We start from the raw sequence: 24,340 nt of genomic DNA on the forward strand, positions 1-24,340 counted from the left end.
ACCTATTTATTCATCCCCGCCGCCCCCCTTGTCAGCAAAAGTAAGCAAAGTCTCTCGAAAATGACTTTCGTTTTCAAGCATAGACAATGTGTAGGTAATATGTATAAAAAAAGTAAATAATTACTGTTGACGTAATCACTAAATAAGAAAATCAAAGACCCCCCCCCCCCCCCCACACGCCCGTATAGTGCATACGTAATACTTCAACGGCCCCATTACTAAGAAATTTATTTTCTTACCAAATTCGATATATTCTAGCAGGTACTTGGTCCTTGTAGCGTTAATACGTTGAACGAGTGCTCGGGAGAAGATTCCGTCTTTATATTTCGCGATCACCACTTGGCCTCTAGCTGGGGGCTCCTTTAGGGGTGTACCTGAAAAAAAAAATTATTTGGAGACACGTGGAAAGTACACGTCGAGTTAATAACCTCCTCCTTTTTGTCAATTAAAAAGGGACACAGAACTGGGAATTGGATTTTAGCGTACAACAATTCATATGATGAAACTAGCGAAAACCTGGCAAAGAAGATGTATCAGGGCTACAAAAGGCTGATCACTAACTTGTCTATAAAGAAAATTTTTCCAACAAACTGATTCCGAAATCCGAAGTTTTTTTTATACGTAGATCCAATCCAACTAAACGTACTCAAGATTACATTCGAAATACAGTGTAAACTCCATGTTACGTGTCTCGATTTAACGACTAACTCCCTTAAACGTCGAAATCAATTGGCTTTGGTTGGTTTAGCTTGTTTTCCATGCAATAATACACACCACAACAATTGAGTAATAAAGTACTTTTTAAGTTGCTAATATTAGTAAAAACTGCGCAGCTGTGTACGTTCTTTCGTCGCTTTATTATTCTAGCCCGCAATAAACTCAGCATCATCCATAAGAACTTTTTAAGAAATTCGTTCTTTTGTTTACAAATTTGTATTGCTTGCACGTGTAGACTATGTTGACCATGACTAATAAGTAGGAGTTATGCATTATCTATAGGTTTTTCCTCTCTCCATTTAACGACAACTCTCTATAAGGAGTTTACACTATTAGTCTTTATAAAAACATCAGTAAAGGAGTACTTTCTATCAAATGTATTTACGCTGATGAAGAGAGATGAATAGTTAAGAAAGAAAAGAAAAGTTTTAGCAAATATAATAAATAAAATTTACTTGCCTTTCTGTCCACAAAGTATGGCTTCCTGTACCGCACCATTGAACTGTCGGGCCGTGTTGCTATCAGCTGATCGAATATATACGGCATCCAGCTTCGATGCTTCTATGAGAATCACTCTAGAGTTGTTCTTTATCGACGGTCTTGGTACTTGTGGGATGGCTGTGAAATTAATATAATAATATAATTTTTGATATATTTTTTTTTTTGATATATTGCATGCATGCAATGTTGTTTGTTATTATCCACATAATCTAGATTAGTTATTGTTGTTCTATTCGGGAAAACAACCAGGCAGAGGTAACTTTGAATAAAATAATTCCTTAATAGAGAAATTGTTCTATTTGGTTATTTATTTAAAAATTTGCACAACCTTTAAAAGGTGAACATAACTTTATGAACTATTACTAAGAAAGATAATTCTAACAAACTATAAATGTGATTCAAAAAGCGAGTACTATAGTATAGTAATAATATATAATAAATAATAATTTTACCATTTACACTAATAAATGGTAAAATTATTGTTTTTCTTTACAACTTAACTGTGAAACTGTGAGGTTACACACAGGGAAAATTTATTAGCGAATTTTTTAACCCTTTGAGTGCGCCAGCGTTGCGATAGCGCTCGTTTTGACGGTAAATATGTAGGATTCAATTCCTGTTTTTTTTTTATTATTAACATAGTATAAAATCTCTTGAAGAGAATGCTGTATTTATATTTAATATTTATGTATTGTAATTGGAATTGTGAATATTTGTCTTATTCATATAAATTGTCTATAAAAATGCACTTTCATTTTTACCAATATATTGGTATAACTTGTATGGCACTAAAAGGCTTGTAACGGGGCCAACGTGCAGATGGCTCACCTGATGCTAAGTGATATCACTTGCTAGAGGCCTCGCGAGTGCGTTACCGGCCTCAATAATGTATACATCCTTAGCAGTGTTAGATAATACCCAAGGCAATTGTTTAACAGGGAGTAGAACTCATGATAATACCGTTAAGTTTAATAAAAAATACTAACGATTGCCAGTTTGTAAAGGAAGATCGATATCCGGCGACCATCTGCTTATAGTCGCATGTCCAAGTTTTTCATTCGTCGATGCGTTTCGCAGATCCACACGAACAGACTCACACGCCAACTTAGAAACTATCGTGGCTGATAGTTGATCGCCGATCTGAAATTTTATTTTTTTATTTAAATGGAGCAAACGAGCCTACGGGGCGCCCAGTCATCGCAGCTCGTGGACAATCATTTTTAGTAGGTGCGTTGCCGGTCTTTGAAGGAGTACACTCTAACTTTGTATAGTTGGAGGTTGTATCTCTCAGGGAAGAACTCTACCGGGACTCGATTCCACAGTGAGCTAGTTTGCAAAAGACCGACTGTGGAAGACATCAAGCCATCATGGTGATGTTTATGAAGTTTTTAATTACGGCTCGTACGGTATCGAGGGATCAAACAAAACAATTCATTTGTTACTTCATTTATTTATCAAGTACATTTAAATTTTATATATGGACTTTATATAACATATACTATACCTGGCCTTATAGAGTAACCGCTACTCTTCAAATAAAATAAATAATTAAAATAATTTTAAGTTTTTTACCAAAAATAGACACAGTTTTTTTAATAACAAAATGCAAAACTTTCAAACTAATAAAAAAAATCATTGGCGCTACAACCTTTTTATGTCTGGGCCTCAGATTTATTGATCTTCATGATCATTTGTCAATTTAATAGGTAAGTAGATGATCAGCCTTCTGTGGCTGACTCACGACGCGGAAGTTTACTTTTTGGTGCACAGAGGGGGATCGAACCTACGACATCTGGAATAAAAGTCGCATGCTGAGGCTAGGACTAGGCCAACACTGCAGGCCTTCCTAGTGCTTAACTATATAGTTATTACTTATGTTGGTATTAAATAAACGATATAACAAAAATTCGCCTAGAAACAAACCGAGACATCAGCATCCAGCACACAGCAGAATTCGGGAATATCTTGAAAGCTGCTGGGTATCTTTTTGCAAATACCAGCTGCAAATGACGCTATCTGACAAGCATCGATGAGCGCGGCAGACGTAGAGTTTAAACACCGAGCTCTGAACCAGCCGTCTTCGTCCTCCCGGTTGTTGTATGAGAACAATTCGCCTGGTTTTGGTCTGAAACATTATTTAAATTACTTAATAAAAATTATCATAGGTATTTGTCAGTATAGGCATTATATAAATTAGGTAAACGTTACATAAACGCACGCGAACCCGTGATTGTTCGACACGAAACGTCCCTAAAAGATTTGTGTGCCACAATATTAGGCTACTCAATTGCGAAGGAGTTGCATGGGTCTGGTTAGCGCTGCAGCTTATTTCCACGTGGGTAACACTGAAAATGTTTAGATCTGGCCAGTTAGAAACATTGCTAATGAATTTTTTTGAATTTCAATTTTAGAACTCTTATGTAACCCAATGTAGTATATTGCATTCATTTGTCATTTGTTTTTGTGCATTGGCGGCAAATCTATAACTCTTGTTACACGTGAAAATGAACCTAACGCGAGAAAATTTTCGGTCAATGATTTATTATGACTTTCGTTGTGGGCTTACTCAACAACAAAGCTATGATAGGCTGCGATTAGCATTTCTTAATGAAGGAAGATAAGAGAGTGACCTATCAGCAGATACGGGCAAGCCTAGGCATTGGTATGAGTCAAGTTAAAAAAAATATTTCACGAACATTAATATTCCGCCGTACAGTCCTGACCTGGCGCCCTGCAACTTTCATTTATTCCCAAGAACTAAAGATAGAATTCGAGGTATTAGTTTTAGGGGCCCTGAAGATGCGGTGAAAGCGTGCGCTTGCGGTAAATGCCATAGAAGAGACCCCTAAGGAAACATGGGCCCACTGCTTTTCTCAGTGGTTCCATGGAATGGGACGATGTGTGGAGAGGAACGGAGATTATTTCGAAAAACAATAAAAGTATTGGCAACTTTCTATATTTTTCATTTTCTAAACATTTTCGGTGCTAACTAGGTATATCTTTATGTTGGACAAAGGACCCACAAAATGGAAGCGAATGGAGAATGAACGCCATAGATAGATATTTGGAAAAGGCTGGAGGTAGCCTTTACGCCTGAAGGCGTTCCGAGTTTGTAAAGATTGCAAATTATACAGGATTTGATATTATTACTTAATTCATAAGAGTTACATTGTCCTCGTTTTATTTGTGACATTTGAAAGCAAAAAAAAACGCTTATAATGAGAGACATTACAGTATTCAACTCACCAATCTTACTTTAATATTTTAAAACAATTAACTCAAGCAACAATCAAATACATATATATATATGTCGCAGCCAACTATCTTAATCAGCAGTTTAATTAACAGCCTAGCCGTTAAGTAGCGGCCTGAAAGATGTTCAGCTTATTGATCAAACAGCTAGGCAAACGACTTGGATCTATGATTTCATTACTTGCCTAGCCTGTTGACTGTTAATTTAAATTTAATTCCACTTTCTGCCCCTCAAACTCGAAACGAAAGTCTTCAAACTGTCAATATGGCATCGGCAAACCACAAGTTTGATGGTGTTTTCCAATGTTTCATCAAAAACAACAAGTACAATGCAAGAGGTGTAGTGACAATAATAATGTGAAATTGACATAAGCAATTTAATTTTTATATATTTTATGTCATATGAAATATATTCATCTTTTCTATTTCTGCCAAATAATGACTGTATCATACGAATGGCGCAAGCATTAGCCAGCCAGTTTATTAAATGCTGTAACAAATGCTACGGCTGAATATCTTTCAGGCCGTTAGTTAAACGGCTAATTAAAGTAGTTGGCTGCGACATATATACTAGTATACGTTAAACTGTACAAACGACTTACGTATACGTATCGGTTTCAGCTTCACACGACACACAGTAGTCACTGCAGAGTACATTGTACTTGTCTTCACAACTCGTGTTAAGGGCGATGCAGATGAAGCCCTTTTGCTTCGAAAGACACTCCTTGACATCGGCCTCCACCGACAGAAGGAACGTGTCTCCCACTTCGAATGTGGCCACTATGTACCTATAAAAGATGGCGTATTAATAAAACAATTTATGTACCATATGTCTAACAAATATAAGCGTTTTGCATTTAAAAGCATTACTGCTGGTGGAACCGCAAGTCACAACTAGTTCTTGTATAATATGTACCACAGAACCTACAATAAAAATATAATAATAGATTTATGTATCTGTTTCATAATCATTTGTTTATCTAATAGGCAAGTAGGTCATCAGCCTATTAAAAATCAGCTCAGCATTATGCTGAGGAGCAGAGTTGTTCCACAGCGCTGGTCATTCTGCCAGAGACCGCAGCAGCTAGTTTGCACCTCAGTCGCAAAAAAGAATAAGAAACTAATACTCAGTAGAAACAAATAATAATAATAGTAGTAGTAAAAGTAAGTAGTTAGTGTAAGTAATGAAGAAAAAAATGTAAATTAAAAAAAGGGATAATTGTTATAAATCAATATTTTTGGGCGGATTAAAAACGTGACGTGAGATTTTTGTTGAGTAAGTAGATATTTTTTTTATAACTACGACGAAAATTTGATTTTAACATTAACAGGAATAACTTCGAACCCTTACTCGTAACGACCAATCAGGAGTCAGCATGCGTGCACATCTAAGTATCAAAGTATTTAAGAAGCTCAAAATTGACTCTCTTCCCTGTATTTATATTTTAGAAATGTCCTTATTCGTGCACAGAAACATACATATTTTTAAGTCTAAGTAAGAAGTAGACATGGGGAGCAATTGGGTGTGCCAAAAATCAATCTGGAACTGTTTAGGAAAAACACCTTTTGTATGGCTATTGAGGTTTACAATAATTTACCAAAATAATTAAGATCTTTCGACTAGAGTCTTTAAAAATCGACTTAGTATATTAGTTTTGAAAAAAAAATATTATTCAATAAATTGATATACATTTGAATCGACTAATTCATATGACTAACTAGCGGATCCCACAGACTTCGTTCTGTCAAAAAGATTTGAAATGTGGCGGTTTTTTGTTCCTACCAATTTTATAGTCGGCGCAAAAAATTCTCATGAGGGTGATGGTTCTGCCATCACCCTGATGATAGGCCGATGTGTGAGGTTCAGCTCGGGTGACCAACGTATCTTCGCTCGAACTTTGGACACTCTTCCGTGACCCACTAAAAAACCTGTCTGATATCTGCTAGAGGGCTTCAAACGAACTTAGGGTTCAAACTTGATTGGAAAATAATCTAAAAGGATAGTGGGAACCTAAAAGTGACAAATATTTAAAAATTCTGTGCCTCATTGATATATTTTCCTATAAGAATGTATTCAAATAATTTTGCTCAGAAAAGGATATTAAATTAATAATTCAAAAATTAAATCCTTTTTTAACGCGATGTGTTTGACAGATGTAATGACGTGAAAACATATGCATTTTATGTCGCATGCCGAAACTAAAATAAAAGAAATAATATCGCAAATCTCTTAAAAATCAGTACTAATGATCTATAGCTCTCGCATTTTTTGACTATTCAATTAGGTCGGGTTGGCGATTTGTTGTTGTGTTTCGGAACGCGACATTGCTTAGAAAACAGTGAGTGCTTGTAATTTAATATGAACTTTATTGAATAGCAATAAAGTTCAAATTGACTCTACATTTTATTTACAAAAAGTTTGTATGGGAAAAAGAAAAGGGCTGTTTTAGGGTTTTCCCGGAAATTATTCGAATTTTTCTCACCGTAAAAACCATCCTAAGACTTCAACGAACATTTAAAAAAAAAGTGTTGGTACAATTGGTCCAGGCGTTGTAGAGTTATGCGCTTACCAACACATTTTGCGATTCATTTCTATATTATAGATGATGTAAAATGTCAAAACTCCTTTAAAGACAAATCTGCACGCCATTGTGTGTGGAAGAATATGCAAACCTAACACATTTTTGTACCATATTCTTAAATATGCAATGAATCATTATTATTATCGATAACGGGTTGAATTGCGTGCACATTCCCACTGTCCAATATTGACATTGATCGCCCGACGACTCAATTTAAAATGCGTGGACTATAATATCAAATTTGTCTATATTTTGTATTTCATACTATTGCACTAAAATTTATCGTTTTAATTCAATCAACTTACATCTGTGGCAATATCTGAATATTCGGAATAACAACAGGCGCCGTTTGTGTCTTCTCCTTATGAACTTGTCTCTTTGGCGGTTGAATGGAGTTATGAGCGTTAGGCTTTGCTATTGGACCTGAAAATTATTAGTATTAATTACTACTGTCCGAATTCGTCCTAAGTTAACAGCATCCTTAAATAGCAGAGCGAGCCATGAAGGCTCAGCACCAGTTCTGGGTTAAAAACCTGATCACTTGAGATTAATAGACGAATTAGTCTGCCCCATGTAACCCAGGTCTCAACATCCCAGACAATTTAATTATAAACATGAATGAGCTATAGTCGACACATTATGACCTGAGGCTTCGGGTTATAAATAATATTTATGTCTGTCTCGCTCGCATTTACAGGTCTTATGGAGACGCAAAGTGGTGTGCGTAAAGGCCCAGTTAGATGGAGATTTTTTTTTAAATTATATAAATTTTTCAATACGGGGATATTGGGAAACTCTTGTGGTGCGGGACCTTATGTATACATATATTTTGTACAAACATATATCTACATACATACACTTAAGAAATTTCCTAATATATATATATTACTTATTCATACACATTTATATTTTATGTGGAGGCACGTCTCACCTCTGCTACGCTCTTGTACATCTAGCATTAAATAACTGGAAAAAGATATTTCTAACACAGAAAACGACAAAAATCAAAGAAAAAGAAAATGAGAGATAACAATTTTCTTTTAAAGAACAAGGTATGTTTTATCTGTGTGTTTTGGTTGTATTTGGCTCTTGCTCAGCATTATGCTGAGGAGTAGGATGTTCCACAGCGGGGACAGGGGGGCAGTCTGGTCATTTTGCCAGAAACCAAGTCGAATTTCAGTAAGAAAAATCGCAAACCAAAACATATTTATGTTTTTGTTGGGCGAATATAACAGCATGCAGCCAAAGATATTTCTTGTTTCCACTAGCATGGTCTAAAAATAAGTTTTTAGTCTGTGTTCAACAGGACAGATTGAAAAAAAAACATTTATTAGTATTGTCTTTTGTTAAAATAGCTTTTACACATTCAGAAAAACACTTTTTGTACTGATTAAAGCTATGTATTATTATTAAAACTTATAGTTATTTACATAATTCTAAATTTTAAATTTTTTCCGACGTTTCGCGTGCTTTTCAGCATGCGTCACCGTGACTGAAGACAAAAAGTGTTGAATGTCAAAAGTACCACAGCTGTAGAGAAAGTTGTGTTATCTGTATTTATTACTCCGGAGTCGATATCAACTCCGGGCACGCGAAACGTCGGTAAATTTTAATTTAAAATTATGTAAATAATTACAAGTTTATAATAATAATACACAGCTTCAGTTTAAAAGGTGTTTTCTTAATGTGTAAAAGCTATGTTAACAAAAGACAATACTATGTTAGAAATTTTGTTTTAGCATGCTGTACCCATTATTTCAATTAAAAATTATATGACGTACAGATTGCGTAATGCATTTTGATATTGACTAAAATCTGCCTATAGCGTTGCATGACTTACCATTTCCATTAGATTTTTGTGTATCAATTCCTTTAAGGGGCCGGGAATTTGGTCTTCTATCTGCGGCTGGGGCTCTTACTGCATTTAATTTCTCCGTACTATTCATCTCTGATGGTGCTGGTTTGTCTGCTTGTATGTCTAAAATGTCTGGATCTAAACATTTTGGCCGGCGTAAGGGACCAGTCGTTGGTACAGATGTGCGTGTGCTGGTCTGAGGTTTCTGGAAATAATGACATACAATACATATTAGCAGGGGATGGTCGGAAATTGTATGATTTTATGATAACTTATTGAAATTTATTATATTACTTTAAAGAATCATAATTAATTTTGATTTTATTGGTTTCATTATTATTCAATTGTTTCATAGTTTGGAATCGTTACTTAACGAATAAAAGTACGAACATCGCTACGACCAATCAGAGCAGAGCAAATGCAAATGGGGTCGAGACGCCATCTTGGCTTTTGACAGTGCGGTCCGCGAACGCAGGGCAGTTCTGATTGAGTTTTCAGTGGAGCATTGTGGTGTTAAGAGGTTGGGCCGAGTTGCGTCTAGTAGACTTAAGTTAAAGTGTTGTTTGTAGTGTTAGAAGGAATCAAACTAAATTACATACTGTACGATAATTAAAGAAAATAATGAAAGAAAAACTTTCTTATACACAATATACAGGATATTTAGGTAAAGTAAAGTGCACTGGACCCTCTCTGGTCACTGGTCTCTTCCTTTTACCATATAAACTGTATTTTCCTTCCATTTTTACACTATAAGAATACTTACTGTATCAGCATAGGACAGGTTGACAAGATATTCTTTAGATTTTTAGTAAGTGTATGTAATGTGAGTTTTGAAATGTTAGTGATAATTTTGTTCATAGTATTGTCTTTGGTTAGTTTTACATATTGAAAGAAAACAATTTTTTAATCGGATTAAAGCTATTTGTATTATTATAAACTTATAATTATTTACATAATTTTAAATTTAAATTTTTCCGACGTTTCCCGTGGTTTACATCGTGGTTGGTATCGACCGGTAGTATCCGGGGAAATAAATACAGATAACACAACTTTCTCTACAGTTGTGATACTTTTGACATTCAACACCTTTTGTCTTCTGTCACCGTGACGCATGCTGTAAAGCACGCAACACGTCGGAAAAATTTAAATTTAATATTATGTAAATAGTTTATAATAATTGTTTTCTTTCGATAATTTTGTTATTAAGGAAGTGGTTAAAGATGAAAGAAGAGAAAGCGTTGGGCGAGGAAAGTGCGTTTTTGGGGTAGCTTATATATAGGTTTGCGTTGTGTTTGATGTGCTATGTCGGATGTTATTTATTATTCGTGTCTTTTGTGCTCCAACTTTACCCATATGAAGCCCACTAAATCCGCTAATGACAATGTCGATGCAAATACCATATTTCTCCGATATTTATAAGTGGAAATGATCAAACCTTATAAGTAGAATAATATGGTATTAATACAATTGTCTTACCCTTTCAAATCGTTTATCATTCCTATCTGATTCAGTCTTACGAGACCAGTCCTCGTCATCCTGAGTCTGAAGTCTCTGATGCTTCGGCAAACGATGGTTTCGCGTCATTTCCTTAGAGTCACTGAAAGGTAAAATCATCATCGAAGCGCTAGAGCCCATAGTTTTTGTCTGATAAACTGGTGTTAAATGCTAAATAGTGGTAACACATAGAAGACAGTTATTCTTGTTTTGTGGTTAATCAAGGCTGAGAGTTTTCGGGCACTTTCTTCTGAAAAAAATAGCAAATTAGACTAGAATATAATGACTTATGTGACTTTAATTAGGCTATACCATACGATCGAAATTGTCTCAACAAAATTCTAGAATTTAAAAATAATCATAATTCAGTTATATTTAATAAAAAGAAAATTTAAAAATGAACTAAAAATTAATAAAATATCAACCGATTTTGGTTTAATTTGACTGTATTTGATTTTAATTATGAATCTCTTTTTACTGCTAAAATTATTTTAGATAACAAATAAATAATTATAGACGAACATAAATAAATAAAGATCTGAATATGGTTAGGCTCACACACTATCATTTACTATTCTTCGAAGAAATGTATCAGTCGAAGCTGTTAGATTAATGATAAAAGTTCACCTATACCTGTGGATTGTTTCTTCCTTTTCACTATGATTCACCTCCAACTGGTCTGGTGTCCTGAAACTTTTATAATTGTTATAATTAAACTTTAAATTATATACAGAGAATCAAACATTATTTCTCAATCAATATCACGTTTTGAGATACATATTGGAATACGGACCGAAACTATGGACCTTAAAATCCATACTTACAATGCTAAATATATTCAAAGACAATTAAATCAATATATAGCAAGGCAATTTACTTAAACCGTCTGGCATCCTACACGACACTTTGTAGTGCCACACTCTTGCAATTGTTCTTCCTACATAATTACTGATGAAAAGATTACCAGCCCCTCGACTCTACCCAGTTCATACAACCGACTAGGAAATTACTACGCGGTTTGGACCAACTACTATGGCCTCTTTTCGACAGTCCATTATTAGAATACCTGCTAAGTAAGATGAATTGATCATCTCACTTGATCATTCGAAACTAGCACTGGATAATAAATTTATTACATCTACTAACCTGGCCAGATTATGGCAGACCGTCTTATGCCGCTTGACCCAATCTGATCTCTGGCATTTAGGGCTGCAATAAGGCGCTACTCCGCATCCAGAGCAAAACAGCTCTCCGCGTCCGCCACAATCAAGGCAGAGGCGTTGGCTGGCGCGCTGTAGTCCGGGAACTTTTAGCTGTGTCCAACGTGTTGATGGGTAAAGTTTATTTAGGTTGACAGGATTTGGGTTGGATGAGAAATTTTGGGCAAGTGACACAATACTTTTTAAATCATCTTTATGGAGGTAGCAACAGCGGTTATGGAATATATGAACGTTGAAATATATAAATCAATGGATTCTTCTTAATCTATGTCTTGGCCTAAGATTTCTGGATCTGTTTCATTTGTCAATCTAATAGGCAGGTAGGTGATCCCATGTCGACTTTTTGGGTCTAAGGCAAGCCGCTTTCCTCACGATGTTTTCCTTCGCCGTTTGAAAGAATGTTAAGTGCGCACATTGAAAGAAAGTCCATTGGTACACGGCCGGGGATCGAACCTTTTCGACTTTACGACCTCAGGATGAGACTCGCACGCTGAAGTCACTCGGCTAACATTGATCTTATCTGAACGTAACATAGCCTGAAGCTTTAAAATCATTTTTGCTATTAATTATTTTCAAGGGAAAATTAACCATTAATTAGTTTCATTATACTATAAAATGTATCATCAATCAGTTTTTGAAAAAAAAAAAACATACACATGTGGCGAATATATCCAGCATTAATCACTAAATTAAAAAAAAAACAGCACTTTATGTTATGATTAATGTTAGTTATTAATAAATAGGTAAAGGTAGAGCTTGATTAAAAACACGAGAATCAAGACTTCAAAAATGTTAATTTTTGCAGTTTGTATGTGTAAAAATTTCTATAAATGGATTGGTATGACACAACTTGTCAATCTTAACCATAATCAATGCCTTTTATCATAGTTTTAATTAAATATAATATATGACAACAGTGTATTCTGAACGATAGATAAGTACCAATTTCGGTATTCATTTACCCTTAAGAATACCAAATGTATGATCTGAACTTTGAAATTTACGAAATTCGATACCACGTATATAACATTCCTGTACAGGGATCACAGGGAATATGGACTCAATAGACCGAGATTCTAGAACGTCAAAATTAAATCTAGTTTCAAGAACTGTGAAACCACTTTTAACAAGATTGATGTATTTTACAGCGCTCCAGACTTCATTGTGACTTGGACAATATGGACCTATATGTTTTGGGGTAATTGTAAATTATCAATTTCAACCAATTAACCTTATAAAGTAACTCAATAGACCGAGATTCTAGAACGTCAAAATTAAATCTAGTTTCAAGAACTGTGAAACCACTTTTAACAAGATTGATATATTTTACAGCGCTCCTGACTTCATTGTGACTTGGACAATATGGACCTATATGTTTTGGGGTAATTGTAAATTATCAATTTTAACCAATTAACCTTATAAAGTAACTCAATAGACCGAGATTCTAGAGCGTCAAAATTAAATCTAGTTTCAAGAACTGTGAAACCACTTTTAACAAGATTGATATATTTTACAGCGCTCCAGACTTCATTGTGACTTGGACAATATGGACCTATATGTTTTGGGGTAATTGTAAATTATCAATTTCAACCAATTAACCTTATAAAGTAACTCAATAGACCGAGATTCTAGAACGTCAAAATTAAATCTAGTTTCAAGAACTGTGAAACCACTTTTAACAAGATTGATATATTTTACAGCGCTCCTGACTTCATTGTGACTTGGACAATATGGACCTATATGTTTTGGGGTAATTGTAAATTATCAATTTTAACCAATTAACCTTATAAAGTAACTCAATAGACCGAGATTCTAGAGCGTCAAAATTAAATCTAGTTTCAAGAACTGTGAAACCACTTTTAACAAGATTGATATATTTTACAGCGCTCCTGACTTCATTGTGACTTGGACAATATGGACCTATATGCTTTGGGGTAATTGTAAATTATCAATTTTAACCAATTAACCTTATAAAGTAACTCAATAGACCGAGATTCTAGAGCGTCAAAATTAAATCTAGTTTCAAGAACTGTGAAACCACTTTTAACAAGATTGATATATTTTACAGCGCTCCAGACTTCATTGTGACTTGGACAATATGGACCTATATGTTTTGGGGTAATTGTAAATTATCAATTTCAACCAATTAACCTTATAAAGTAACTCAATAGACCGAGATTCTAGAGCGTCAAAATTAAATCTAGTTTCAAGAACTGTGAAACCACTTTTAACAAGATTGATATATTTTACAGCGCTCCAGACTTCATTGTGACTTGGACAATATGGACCTATATGTTTTGGGGTAATTGTAAATTATCAATTTCAACCAATTAACCTTATAAAGTAACTCAATAGACCGAGATTCTAGAACGTCAAAATTAAATCTAGTTTCAAGAACTGTGAAACCACTTTTAACAAGATTGATATATTTTACAGCGCTCCAGACGTCATTGTGACTTGGACAATATGGACCTATATGTTTTGGGGTAATTGTAAATTATCAATTTCAACCAATTAACCTTATAAAGTAACTCAATAGACCGAGATTCCAGAACGTCAAAATTAAATCTAGTTTCAAGAACTGTGAAACCACTTTTAACAAGATTGATGTATTTTACAGCGCTCCAGACTTCATTGTGACTTCGACAATATGGACCTATATGTTTTGAGGTAATTGTAAATTATCAATTACAACCAATTAACTTTACAAAGTAACTCAATAGACCGAGATTCTAGAGCGTCAAAATTAAATCTGGTTTCAAGAACTGTGAAACCACTTTTAACAAGATTAATATATTTTACAGCGCTCCAGACTTCATTGTGACTTGGACAATATGGACCTATATGTTTTGGGGTAATTGTAAATTATCAATTTCAACCAATTAACCTTATAAAGTAACTCAATAGACCGAGATTCCAGAACGTCAAAATTAAATCTAGTTTCAAGAACTGTGAAACCACTTTTAACAAGATTGATGTATTTTACAGCGCTCCAGACTTCATTGTGACTTCGACAATATGGACCTATATGTTTTGAGGTAATTGTAAATTATCAATTACAACCAATTAACTTTACAAAGTAACTCAATAGACCGAGATTCTAGAGCGTCAAAATTAAATCTAGTTTCAAGAACTGTGAAACCACTTTTACCAAGATTAATATATTTTACAGCGCTCCAGACTTCATTGTGACTTGGACAATATGGACCTATATGTTTTGAGGTAATTGTAAATTATCAACTACAACCAATTAACTTTACAAAGTAACTCAATAGACCGAGATTCTAGAGCGTCAAAATTAAATCTAGTTTCAAGAACTGTGAAACCACTTTTAACAAGATTGATATATTTTACAGCGCTCCATACTTCATTGTGACTTGGACAATATGGACCGATATGTTTTGAGAATTTAAATCTAGAATAGTGGTGACAATGAGGTATAATATGTAAACAGCAAAAATAAAACGAAATTATAAAACACATTATTTAATTAAAACTAACTAACATGCAAAACCAATTAAACAATCACAATAGCATAAGAATTATATAACTGAAATAACTAACACAAAACTTATGTATAATATTTAAAAAATACAAAGACCTTAAAAGTTAAATCGAACCAATAGAGGACACAAGATAACATGACAAGTTTTTAGTTAACTAAGGTCATTAACACCAGCCTATCTGTTTTTATAATTTACGAAACAATAAAAGGAATTAAAGACTAAAATTGTTAAATTTCAATATTGCTTGAATAAATGACATGGCCTTTTATAATGAGCGAAATAACTATCATTCAATACCTTAGCATGACTACTGAATGCTTACTAAATCGCTTCGATCAAATATGGTCTAATGTAATGCTACGTACCTTGCAAATATTACTTGTCTCATTAAAGAGAGAACTTAAGTTTCTCTCCACCTACAGTCGGATCAAATTCTTTACTTTGAATTATCGACGCAGATTGTTTATCAATCATGAGTTTGAAAGCGCCCCGCCCGTACCGAGACTGCACTTTCCATAACTCAGTGTTTAATCCAGGGTTTTTATCTTGTAACAAGTCGAAAATCATTTCTAAGCCATCCTTATGATCCGGCAGAATAGCCGATGGCACTCGCAAATTCAATTTACAGTAACTATGTTTACTAGCTTTTGGTACTGAGTAAATGGATTTATCAGAATCGGATTTAATATCAACGTGGGCTGAAAAGAACACTTCAGATTCCCGAGTTTTGAGGCGGTCAATCGGTGGGTTCAATTCTGGTTGATCAACATGTAATTCTGGGCTCCGGCTGCCTCCTTGCGAAACACTTTTTTTGCTAACAGCAGATTTATTGCTAGGCGATTTCGGGACATCGAGACAAAGTTTTCGATTGATAAGAGATTTTAAATGTCCCAATTTGAATGTTACTTCGTTATTATCGATATTACCATTAAACCCCTTGTTCATTATAACTTGAGCCGAGAGTTTGTCGATTTGTAGTACAATGTTCAGTTTACTCTTTGTTCTGACAGTATTAATTTGACGCCAATATTTAGTGCGTAATCTTGGATTTTGGTTTTGTAAAGTAGATACTACGTAGTCGGCATCTTTGCCTGGTTCAAGGTATAAACTAACAATGCCAACTGCACCACGGAACTCAGTCGCTTTCAAATTAATATTTCCTTTTTGATTCACTTGAGACAGAGATTCGGCTATCCAATATCGTGATGAGAGATTTTTACAAATAATAAAAATTACACCATCGAAGAGATACATGTCGTGAATTTTGGGAAAGTCAAAATCTATTTCTCCTTTGCTGACTAAAATTTCTTCGAAGCTTCGTTTAATTGTTTGAAAAACGGATTCATCGATTCGTGTTTCTGGGTAGTTAGATGGTCCGACATATAATTTTAAATCATCAGGAACTAAATCTGAATAATGGTTCGCTCTTATACGTGTTAAAGAAGAATTCGCAACATGAATAGGGCAATACATATTTTGAGTGATGGTTTCTCTCAATTTCTTCATTTCTTTATCCTCTGAACAAATGACTGATTCGTTGATATTTTCAATTTTGTCTTTTTTCTGTCTATCGATGATTCTGAAAACCAGAGTTTCTCCTTCGTAGGTAGGGTCAAAATCGGGACTTTTTATGATCTCCAGGGATTCGGGGTCGACACCGAACTGTCTTTTTTGTTTTCCTGCTACATCTGAGTAGTATTTCCAACATTCAGGTTTCAGTTTAGGATACCTACTTTGTAGGTTTCGGAGAATTTCTAAAGATTCTACGTGCGCTAATTCTTTAGATAAACGCATCACCAATCTAGTGTATCTTAGAAGGTTTTGAACTTCTCTAAAGATAAGCTTCAGACCAGTAGAGTTAACAAATTTAGGGAGAACTTCACTTAAATAATCCTTAGTTTCTAAACTATCACAAACATATATCACCGCTCCATTCGACAAATAGACGTCTTGGAACTTGGGAATGATCATGTTATCAAAACGGTGTACTTTCATATCTTTGTGTATGTACTCCTTAAACAAATGCTTGAACCTTCTTATATGATTCCCTTCCAACTTTTCTTGAGGGTATCCTTGTAATGTTATTGCTATTTTCAATTCATTTTCAACGTGTAAGTAATTAGTGCGTCTATGATATGCTATGCCACGATTACTATCTATGTTCAAATTACTACTTCTACTAAGAACTAAGTTGTCACTACTGGCGAACACAGATTCCGATTTATCAGACAAGGCGGGTGTTGATAGTTCGTAGTTATTCACAGTTTCCTCTTGTGATTTGGATTGTACTGCGTCACAATTCGTTTGAAGACACCAAGGTTCTTCAATTCCTTTCGATTTTCTTTCCTCAGTTTTTTGTCGTTCATTTACTAAACTCTCTTTTGGTTCACTTAATTCAACATCTTCTGCTTCCATATCAATAGCAGAATCAACTCTTTCGTTGTAGATAGCGTCGGCAACTTCTTGTGCAGACATTACATTATCGTCTTCTTTTAAATCGTTTGTAATACTTTTAAATGATTTCTCTGATTGGTATTTCTCTGTTCTTGGCGTGGTATCGGTGGATCGTATAACTTCAAGTAATTTAACCCTGGATGCAACACTGTGTAAATCCTCTTCCATGTCAGATAAAAAGCAGTCATAATATATTTCTGTGAAACCAGTTAATTCAAAGTCCATCTGTGAATAATCTATGATGTTTCTGAATGTTGGACCTCGAATAATTTCCCCAGATATTCTATCGATTAAAAACGACGTGCATTCGACGTTGTTGATGATTTTTTGTGCATATATTTTCCATTGGTCGGTGTGTAGGGTAGGGTTAAAGTATTGTAGAAGTTTAAAGGCGTCCTGTGCACTGGAAGGCCAACAACTTTGTGGAATTTTCATGACAGCAACACACAACCTTTTCACTTTCGCTTTAAGTAACAGTAAGTTATTAGACATGCGCTCCTGCAAGCCAGGTGAAACTCTTACCATCCAATCTCTAGTCTCTACATCCTTACAAATACATACAATAGCCCCCCTATTCAGGTAATAGTCTAAGAATAATGGGGTTTTCTTCATAAGTCCTTGTTTTAATTGCATATCCATAATATCGTTTATAGAGCGTTGGAAAATCTCCATTTGCTTTAAGCGCATTTTAGATTTAGGGTAGCCAGCTAGCGCTATAACAATCTTAAGGTTTTCATCGACTATATCCATATAATCAGCGTTGCGTAACTGTATCATTCTATTTGTCTCATCTTCATTTTCATCATCACAGTCAAATTTCAAGTCACACGATATCTCGCTTTTTTTGGCCACATTCTTGCATACTTCTTTCTTACTAGTCACATCAGACTTCTCTGTAAATCTACTGTAATCTGATTTTCTACTGACTTTGCTAATTTCCGTACATCTACTTTTGGGTCGATCGGTTTTATTGATAAAATCTACTGATTTGACTAGTTTATCGCTTATGTCTGACTTATTGAAGTTAGTCATGTCTGACTTAGCTTTACGCTCACGAACACTCCTGTCTTCGGAATAGACAACACAAGTGGACGGAGTAGAACTGTCTTCTGACGCTGCTTGTTCGTTCCACGTCTTAGCTTGGCAGGAGCACGCATCTTTCTGTAGAATAATTATTCTACATTCTTTAGAGGTCTTTTTGACTCCAACTATTAATATAAAAGCTAATTAACCCATGCTGTTGCACCAAAACGTAAAATTTAAGCTTATGTATGATGTCTTATTAAGTCATATCTATAGGTTATGCTTACGCACAACGGACTTAATTAAAGTCTAAGTGCGGAAACTGGACCAAACCGAATCAAACATTAAGTCATACCCCGCAGAAAATATAACAGTACGAGAGAAAAGTCAAACAAGTTAATCTAAACTCGGAATCAAGCACTTGTTGGATCACTAACTGGTATAATGCACGCGTTCTCGTTTTCTTAGTTTTCTGTTAACCAAATAAAGTTTTACGAAAAGTATACATATAAAAATACATAAAATATATAAATAAACATATATCAAATACGTTATAAACCCATGCATACTCCTCAAACTGTGGTAATAATAGTTCTAAAAAAACTAAACTTACCGAATCACCTGCACCTGAAAACGTTGCGTCTACGGCGGTATCCGGTCTGCAAAATAATTGTAGTGTTAAGATATGATATTAAGAATAATAATTTATAGAAAATTGTTTTATATTAAAAATTAATACCAACATAGCTAGTTTTAATCCTACGTATGGTTTACAAATAGACCAGTGTTGGCCTAGTGGCTTCAGCGTGCGACTCTCATCCCTGAGGTCGTAGGTTCGATCCTCGGGTGTGGACCAATGGATTTTCTTTCTATGTGCGTATTATAAATTAGCTCTAACGGTGAAGGAAAATATCGTGAGAAAACCGGCTTGCCTTAGACCCAAAAAGTCGACGGCATGCGTCAGGCACAGAAGGCCTATTCGATTAACAAATGATCATAAAACAGATAAAGAAATCTGAGGCCCAGACCTTAACAGGTTGTAGCGCCATTGATTTATTTTTATGGTTTACTAACATTAAATTAAAAATATTCAAATGAATAACAATAGTCTGGACAAACACATCTTAAGAAATTTAACATCCTTAATCTTTTAAACCTTTTCTTTATAGAAAAGGGTGTATGGGTGTACCGCCCATGGACACTCAATGCCAGAAGGCTCGCGACTGTTGCCGGCCTTTTAAGAATTGGTACGCTCTTTTCTAAGGACCATAATTCGAATTGGTTCGGAAATACTTCAATGGGCAGCTGGTTCCACATGGCGGTTGTGGTAAAAACGCTCAGTCGTGGAACGGCGGACGTCGAGGTGATACGAGTGGAATTTCGTGTTCTGCCTCGACGTCCGACGATGAAACTCAGCTGCAGGTATTAATCCGAACAACTTTGATTTTGTTATTTGGTGTACGTCAACAGTAATTTACTGTTTTATACATATTACCCACACATTGTCTATGCTTGAAAACGAAATGCATTTCGAATATTCCACAAGAATTAATGTTTAAAGAACTTTATTTCTCATTACAAAATCATATTTTATTTACATGAGAAACTTAATATTATGTTTATTCGAGCGAGATACACGTCCCAATTATAGTCCACTAGATTCACTCTGGCATGCATTTTTGCCCCCTTGAATCTGTCAAAGACGCTAATAGTGCGAATTAATGTTTATGTACTATTACTTTTGAGAGCTTTGCTGACTTTTGCTGACAAGAGTGGGGAGGATAAGTTGTAAATCTGTTTACGTAATTAAATGACCCCTAGACTGTAGGTTAGTCTTTAGTATATAGTATGGATTGCACTCAGGTTTATCAAACTATTGGATAATTTTAAAATGGACTTTTATTAAACATAATATAACAAGTATGGAGTTGTGTAAAAATTTAGTAAAATTTCAATTGTGTACATGTTCCTAAACAAGCCCTAACTAGTATTGTCTTTTGTTATCATAGCTTTTACACATTTAAAGAAAACACTTTTTTACCGGATTGAAGCTCAGATATTTCTTCCAGACAATAATTTAACATTTAGATTGACCGGGAAAAAGGCATAAGTGATATAATTAAAAAAATAATGGCTATTCCTAAATTCGTACCTGTCAATGGTATTTTTAAAAATGATCTTTCCATCGGCTGTGACAGTTCTATTTGAAATAGTATTCGTCTGAAAAAAAAGAGGTTTGATTTGAATTTTGCTGACTGTATAATACAAACTGATATAGTGATACATACATACATATAGCCCTTAAATCTTAATAGGATTTCATTATATTAATACTTTAAGTACCTTAGAGAATAGGTTTACAAGTTCTGAATAAAGTTAAAAATCTGTATAAATTTTATATTAAATCAGCATGCTACAAAAAACAGATGTACGTATGTTAAAAACACAATGAAAGTCATTTGGGAAACAAACCCACCTCTTTCTTCCCACAGTTAAGTAACAATAGCTTCTTCTGAAATTGTATTTCCCGACGTTGAACCTCCAACTCACGCAATTGCAACTTGGTGAATTCTATATCCAGTTCAGGGTTCATCACCCCCGATAAACTCTGCAAAGTATGAGTATGGTTTTATTTTTGATATCCTTGGACACTAATGCTAAATACAACAGTAGAATGTCTTATGAATGTCCCTACGAGAAGCATTATTGAACAAATTATTAATTTGTTGTTTCATGTTCTTTTAGGTAACTGGCTCAACATCTTTTGCTTATTGTTATCTGTTAAGTACAACCCTTAATTATAGTAATATCTATAGAAATAATACCCAAATCATAAAAGGTGATGTAGTGATTTTCAGGTACAAGGATGGTAATAATTGCTCTTTTTGGTTGGGAATTAGCTTATGCACCTCAGCAGACAGTTGGTTACATAGTTATTTGTAACATACAAACCTCATCATCTTCGGTGTTCTCCATATTGTCCACTTCAATGTGTGAATCTGTATTTCTGAAACAATATTACAACTATTGGAAAAATCTTTTTAAAAACAATTTATAGTAAACATATAAAATTTAACATCTTCTGACATAAAGAGACACTCGAGATGGGTTACATGTTTTTTAAGTGTAGAAATTTCTATTCATAATTGATATAAAAAGGAACACAAATCATATCTTAATAACCTTAAGTATGAATTTAATGTGTCTAACAAAATCATTGATTGTATATTACTTATAACTTAACCTATATATTTTATTATCATTTAAAATAAATATTTACTCGATGTTATGTATGATGTTATGCCATAAAATAAATTGAACTGCTCCAATGTTGTCAGAATAATTTAGTTGCACATTATTCACATAATGAGTATTCAAAGTTCACAGCTGGTAGTCAAATAAACAATACTTTGCTATAGTTACAATATGAAATATATTGCAGAGTGTTATTTGCTAACAAATTCTAACAGTTTAAAGTAGGTATTAGCATTTAAAAGAAATAAGAAATCAAAATGACATCAACACTTCTAACAAGAAATTTGAGTTTGGCAACGTATTCCTTGATTGCGTTGGCGACAAATACCATATTAATCTTTGTTAAAACATTATAACATTGGGATAAATGTTTTTATTATACCTAATAACATAAAAATATTGCCCTGCTAAGTGCAAACGCTTTCATATTGGAAATCCTGACCATAAGAACTTTTCAAACATATAACACAATCAACTGTACTGATTTCAAGCAAACGCAATCACGCATAAAATATTTTTGTATATATAATATACATACGAACTTTCAAATAATGAATTTAAAAAAGAAACAGCACTTTGTATACATTATCGCTTTTCCGTTAGCGCTTTGCAAATTTAAGATTTGACAATAGTGAATAGTCACTAGTCACAAGTCGTAGTATATAATTATAGGTACATATATTATGTTGTTGAAACTTTTTGAAATGAAACTGTAGACTCAGAAGGTTTTTAATTATTTAAATTTTCCACCGAACCCCGCATGTACATGACATAATGAAGGTTTAAGATTTGGCCTCATATCACTATGCACGGCTATAAAAATAGTTAAATTAAATCACAGAGCAGATTACCAAACTAGACTTTTTGTTTCGCGCGTTTTTTATGTTGGACTTGTCAAATATACATATGGTAACTGTGTAAAAAAAATGTAATGACTGAAAATATGAATAATGTAATGTGTTTTAGTCAAAGGAGCCAAAACTAATATTTGCTCTTTGAAATATCTAAATGATATTTATTTAATTGGACACCAATAATCAATAGATGTAACACATTAAACCAAATTAAAGATTGCATGCAACAGAAGGACTCATCACAGATAAATGATCTTTAATAGAAACATAGCTAAAGGAAACCAGATTGTAACACTATTATTTTTATTTCTTGTTTATTGAACCTTAGTTTTTTTAGTTAACTAACTACAGCAGCCAATCTACCCGCAGGTCACCTGCTCATTTAATATTAAGTACTCACGGGTAAATTCCTTTGCTGCTCACACTGCTTGACTCATCTCTATAATTGTTACTATAAGAAGCACTAGGACGGGCACTGCGCACCTTGGCTGGCTGGTCATTTGTTTTCTGTTATAAACAATTTGTTTAGTAATAGAATGTGTCAATGATATATGTTTCAAATATTTTTGATTTTGGGGTGTTTGAAAATATAGTGCGAGATATATTTTATTGATGAATAATAATGATGATAAAAATATAGAGTAATCAAGAAATTTTACATTACCAATGAAAATTTGTTAGACAAACTATATTGTTTTTTACTAGGATTGCTTAAATTAAAGTGTGTATAAATAAAATTACTCTGTGAGCCACCTCTAACTCCACTGCCTACCTACTTTTTTTCCCTGACACAGATTTAAAAGCCAAAAAATAATATGGGAAACATCAAAATCTGTTCAAGGATAGGATATCACTATTTAAAAACACTTACTTTATGAGCAATAGCAACATTGAGTTTTAGAGGTTCAGATTTGTTAAGTTTCATCAAAGCCAGCTTTGCTTCACTGAAAAAATTAAAATATGTAAAATGTTTCCAAAAGTTTAGATTGGCTAAACTGTTCAGTTATTAAACTTATAAGGCAATATAATAATGAAAATTACACATGAAAAAATATCCTAAAACATACATTTAATTAATTCATGATTTCTTTCCCTTTCATATAATAAAATTTACATAATATACATATTGTGAATTATAATAACTAATATACTATTTTTAAAAAGTTCATCACTTCATAACATCTTTAATCAGACAAATACCTTGGTGATTCATAAAAAATGAAAGCATATCGTTTCTTTGGATCTCTAGACATGTGTATTTTGATGACATTTCCATATCTTGTGAAGGCAAGTTTCAAGCCTTCTTCACTCAAAGTTTGAGGTATATTTGTTACATAAAGTTTATGATGGTCTAGCTGAACACCAGAACTAAAATAAATAACCAACATTAGAAATATAACGTCTGCTGTAATGTAATAAAAACATTTTTTTCTTTAGCAATATAGAAAAGCAGAACTTACTCTACATTTTCATCTGGGTACTGACTGTCATACATAGAATCATTATAGTCATCTCTCATTGGGTCCCAATCTTTAAGTCCACTGCCCCAAGTTGCCATATCTAGGACATACAACAATTGTATAGTTTGAATCAAAGTATAAATATAGGCCAAAAGCACCCATAACTG

The 24,340-nt window shown here is 33.9% G+C and overlaps 1 protein-coding gene across 5 annotated transcripts in view; it reads right to left on the minus strand.

Moving 5' to 3' along the window:
* Positions 1 to 24,340, minus strand: part of LOC123714981 — a 32,317-nt gene that overhangs the window by 7,332 nt on the left and 645 nt on the right. For 2 of the 5 annotated variants that reach the window (XM_045669709.1, XM_045669708.1), the window contains exons 2-10: positions 24,174 to 24,273; positions 23,914 to 24,081; positions 23,585 to 23,657; positions 23,114 to 23,220; positions 21,557 to 21,611; positions 21,081 to 21,212; positions 20,757 to 20,824; positions 19,218 to 19,263; positions 15,095 to 18,742 (exon numbers count right to left, since the gene is read on the minus strand). In XM_045669709.1, the coding sequence (XP_045525665.1) occupies positions 15,515 to 18,742; positions 19,218 to 19,263; positions 20,757 to 20,824; positions 21,081 to 21,212; positions 21,557 to 21,611; positions 23,114 to 23,220; positions 23,585 to 23,657; positions 23,914 to 24,081; positions 24,174 to 24,271 (3,975 nt within the window). In that variant the 5' untranslated portion in view covers positions 24,272 to 24,273 and the 3' untranslated portion in view covers positions 15,095 to 15,514. The other 3 variants (XM_045669713.1, XM_045669712.1, XM_045669710.1) reach the window with 3 other exon arrangements.

Source organism: Pieris brassicae, chromosome 10, assembly GCF_905147105.1.
Source record: "Pieris brassicae chromosome 10, ilPieBrab1.1, whole genome shotgun sequence".
In the NCBI taxonomy this organism is placed as follows: Eukaryota; Metazoa; Arthropoda; class Insecta; order Lepidoptera; family Pieridae; genus Pieris; species Pieris brassicae.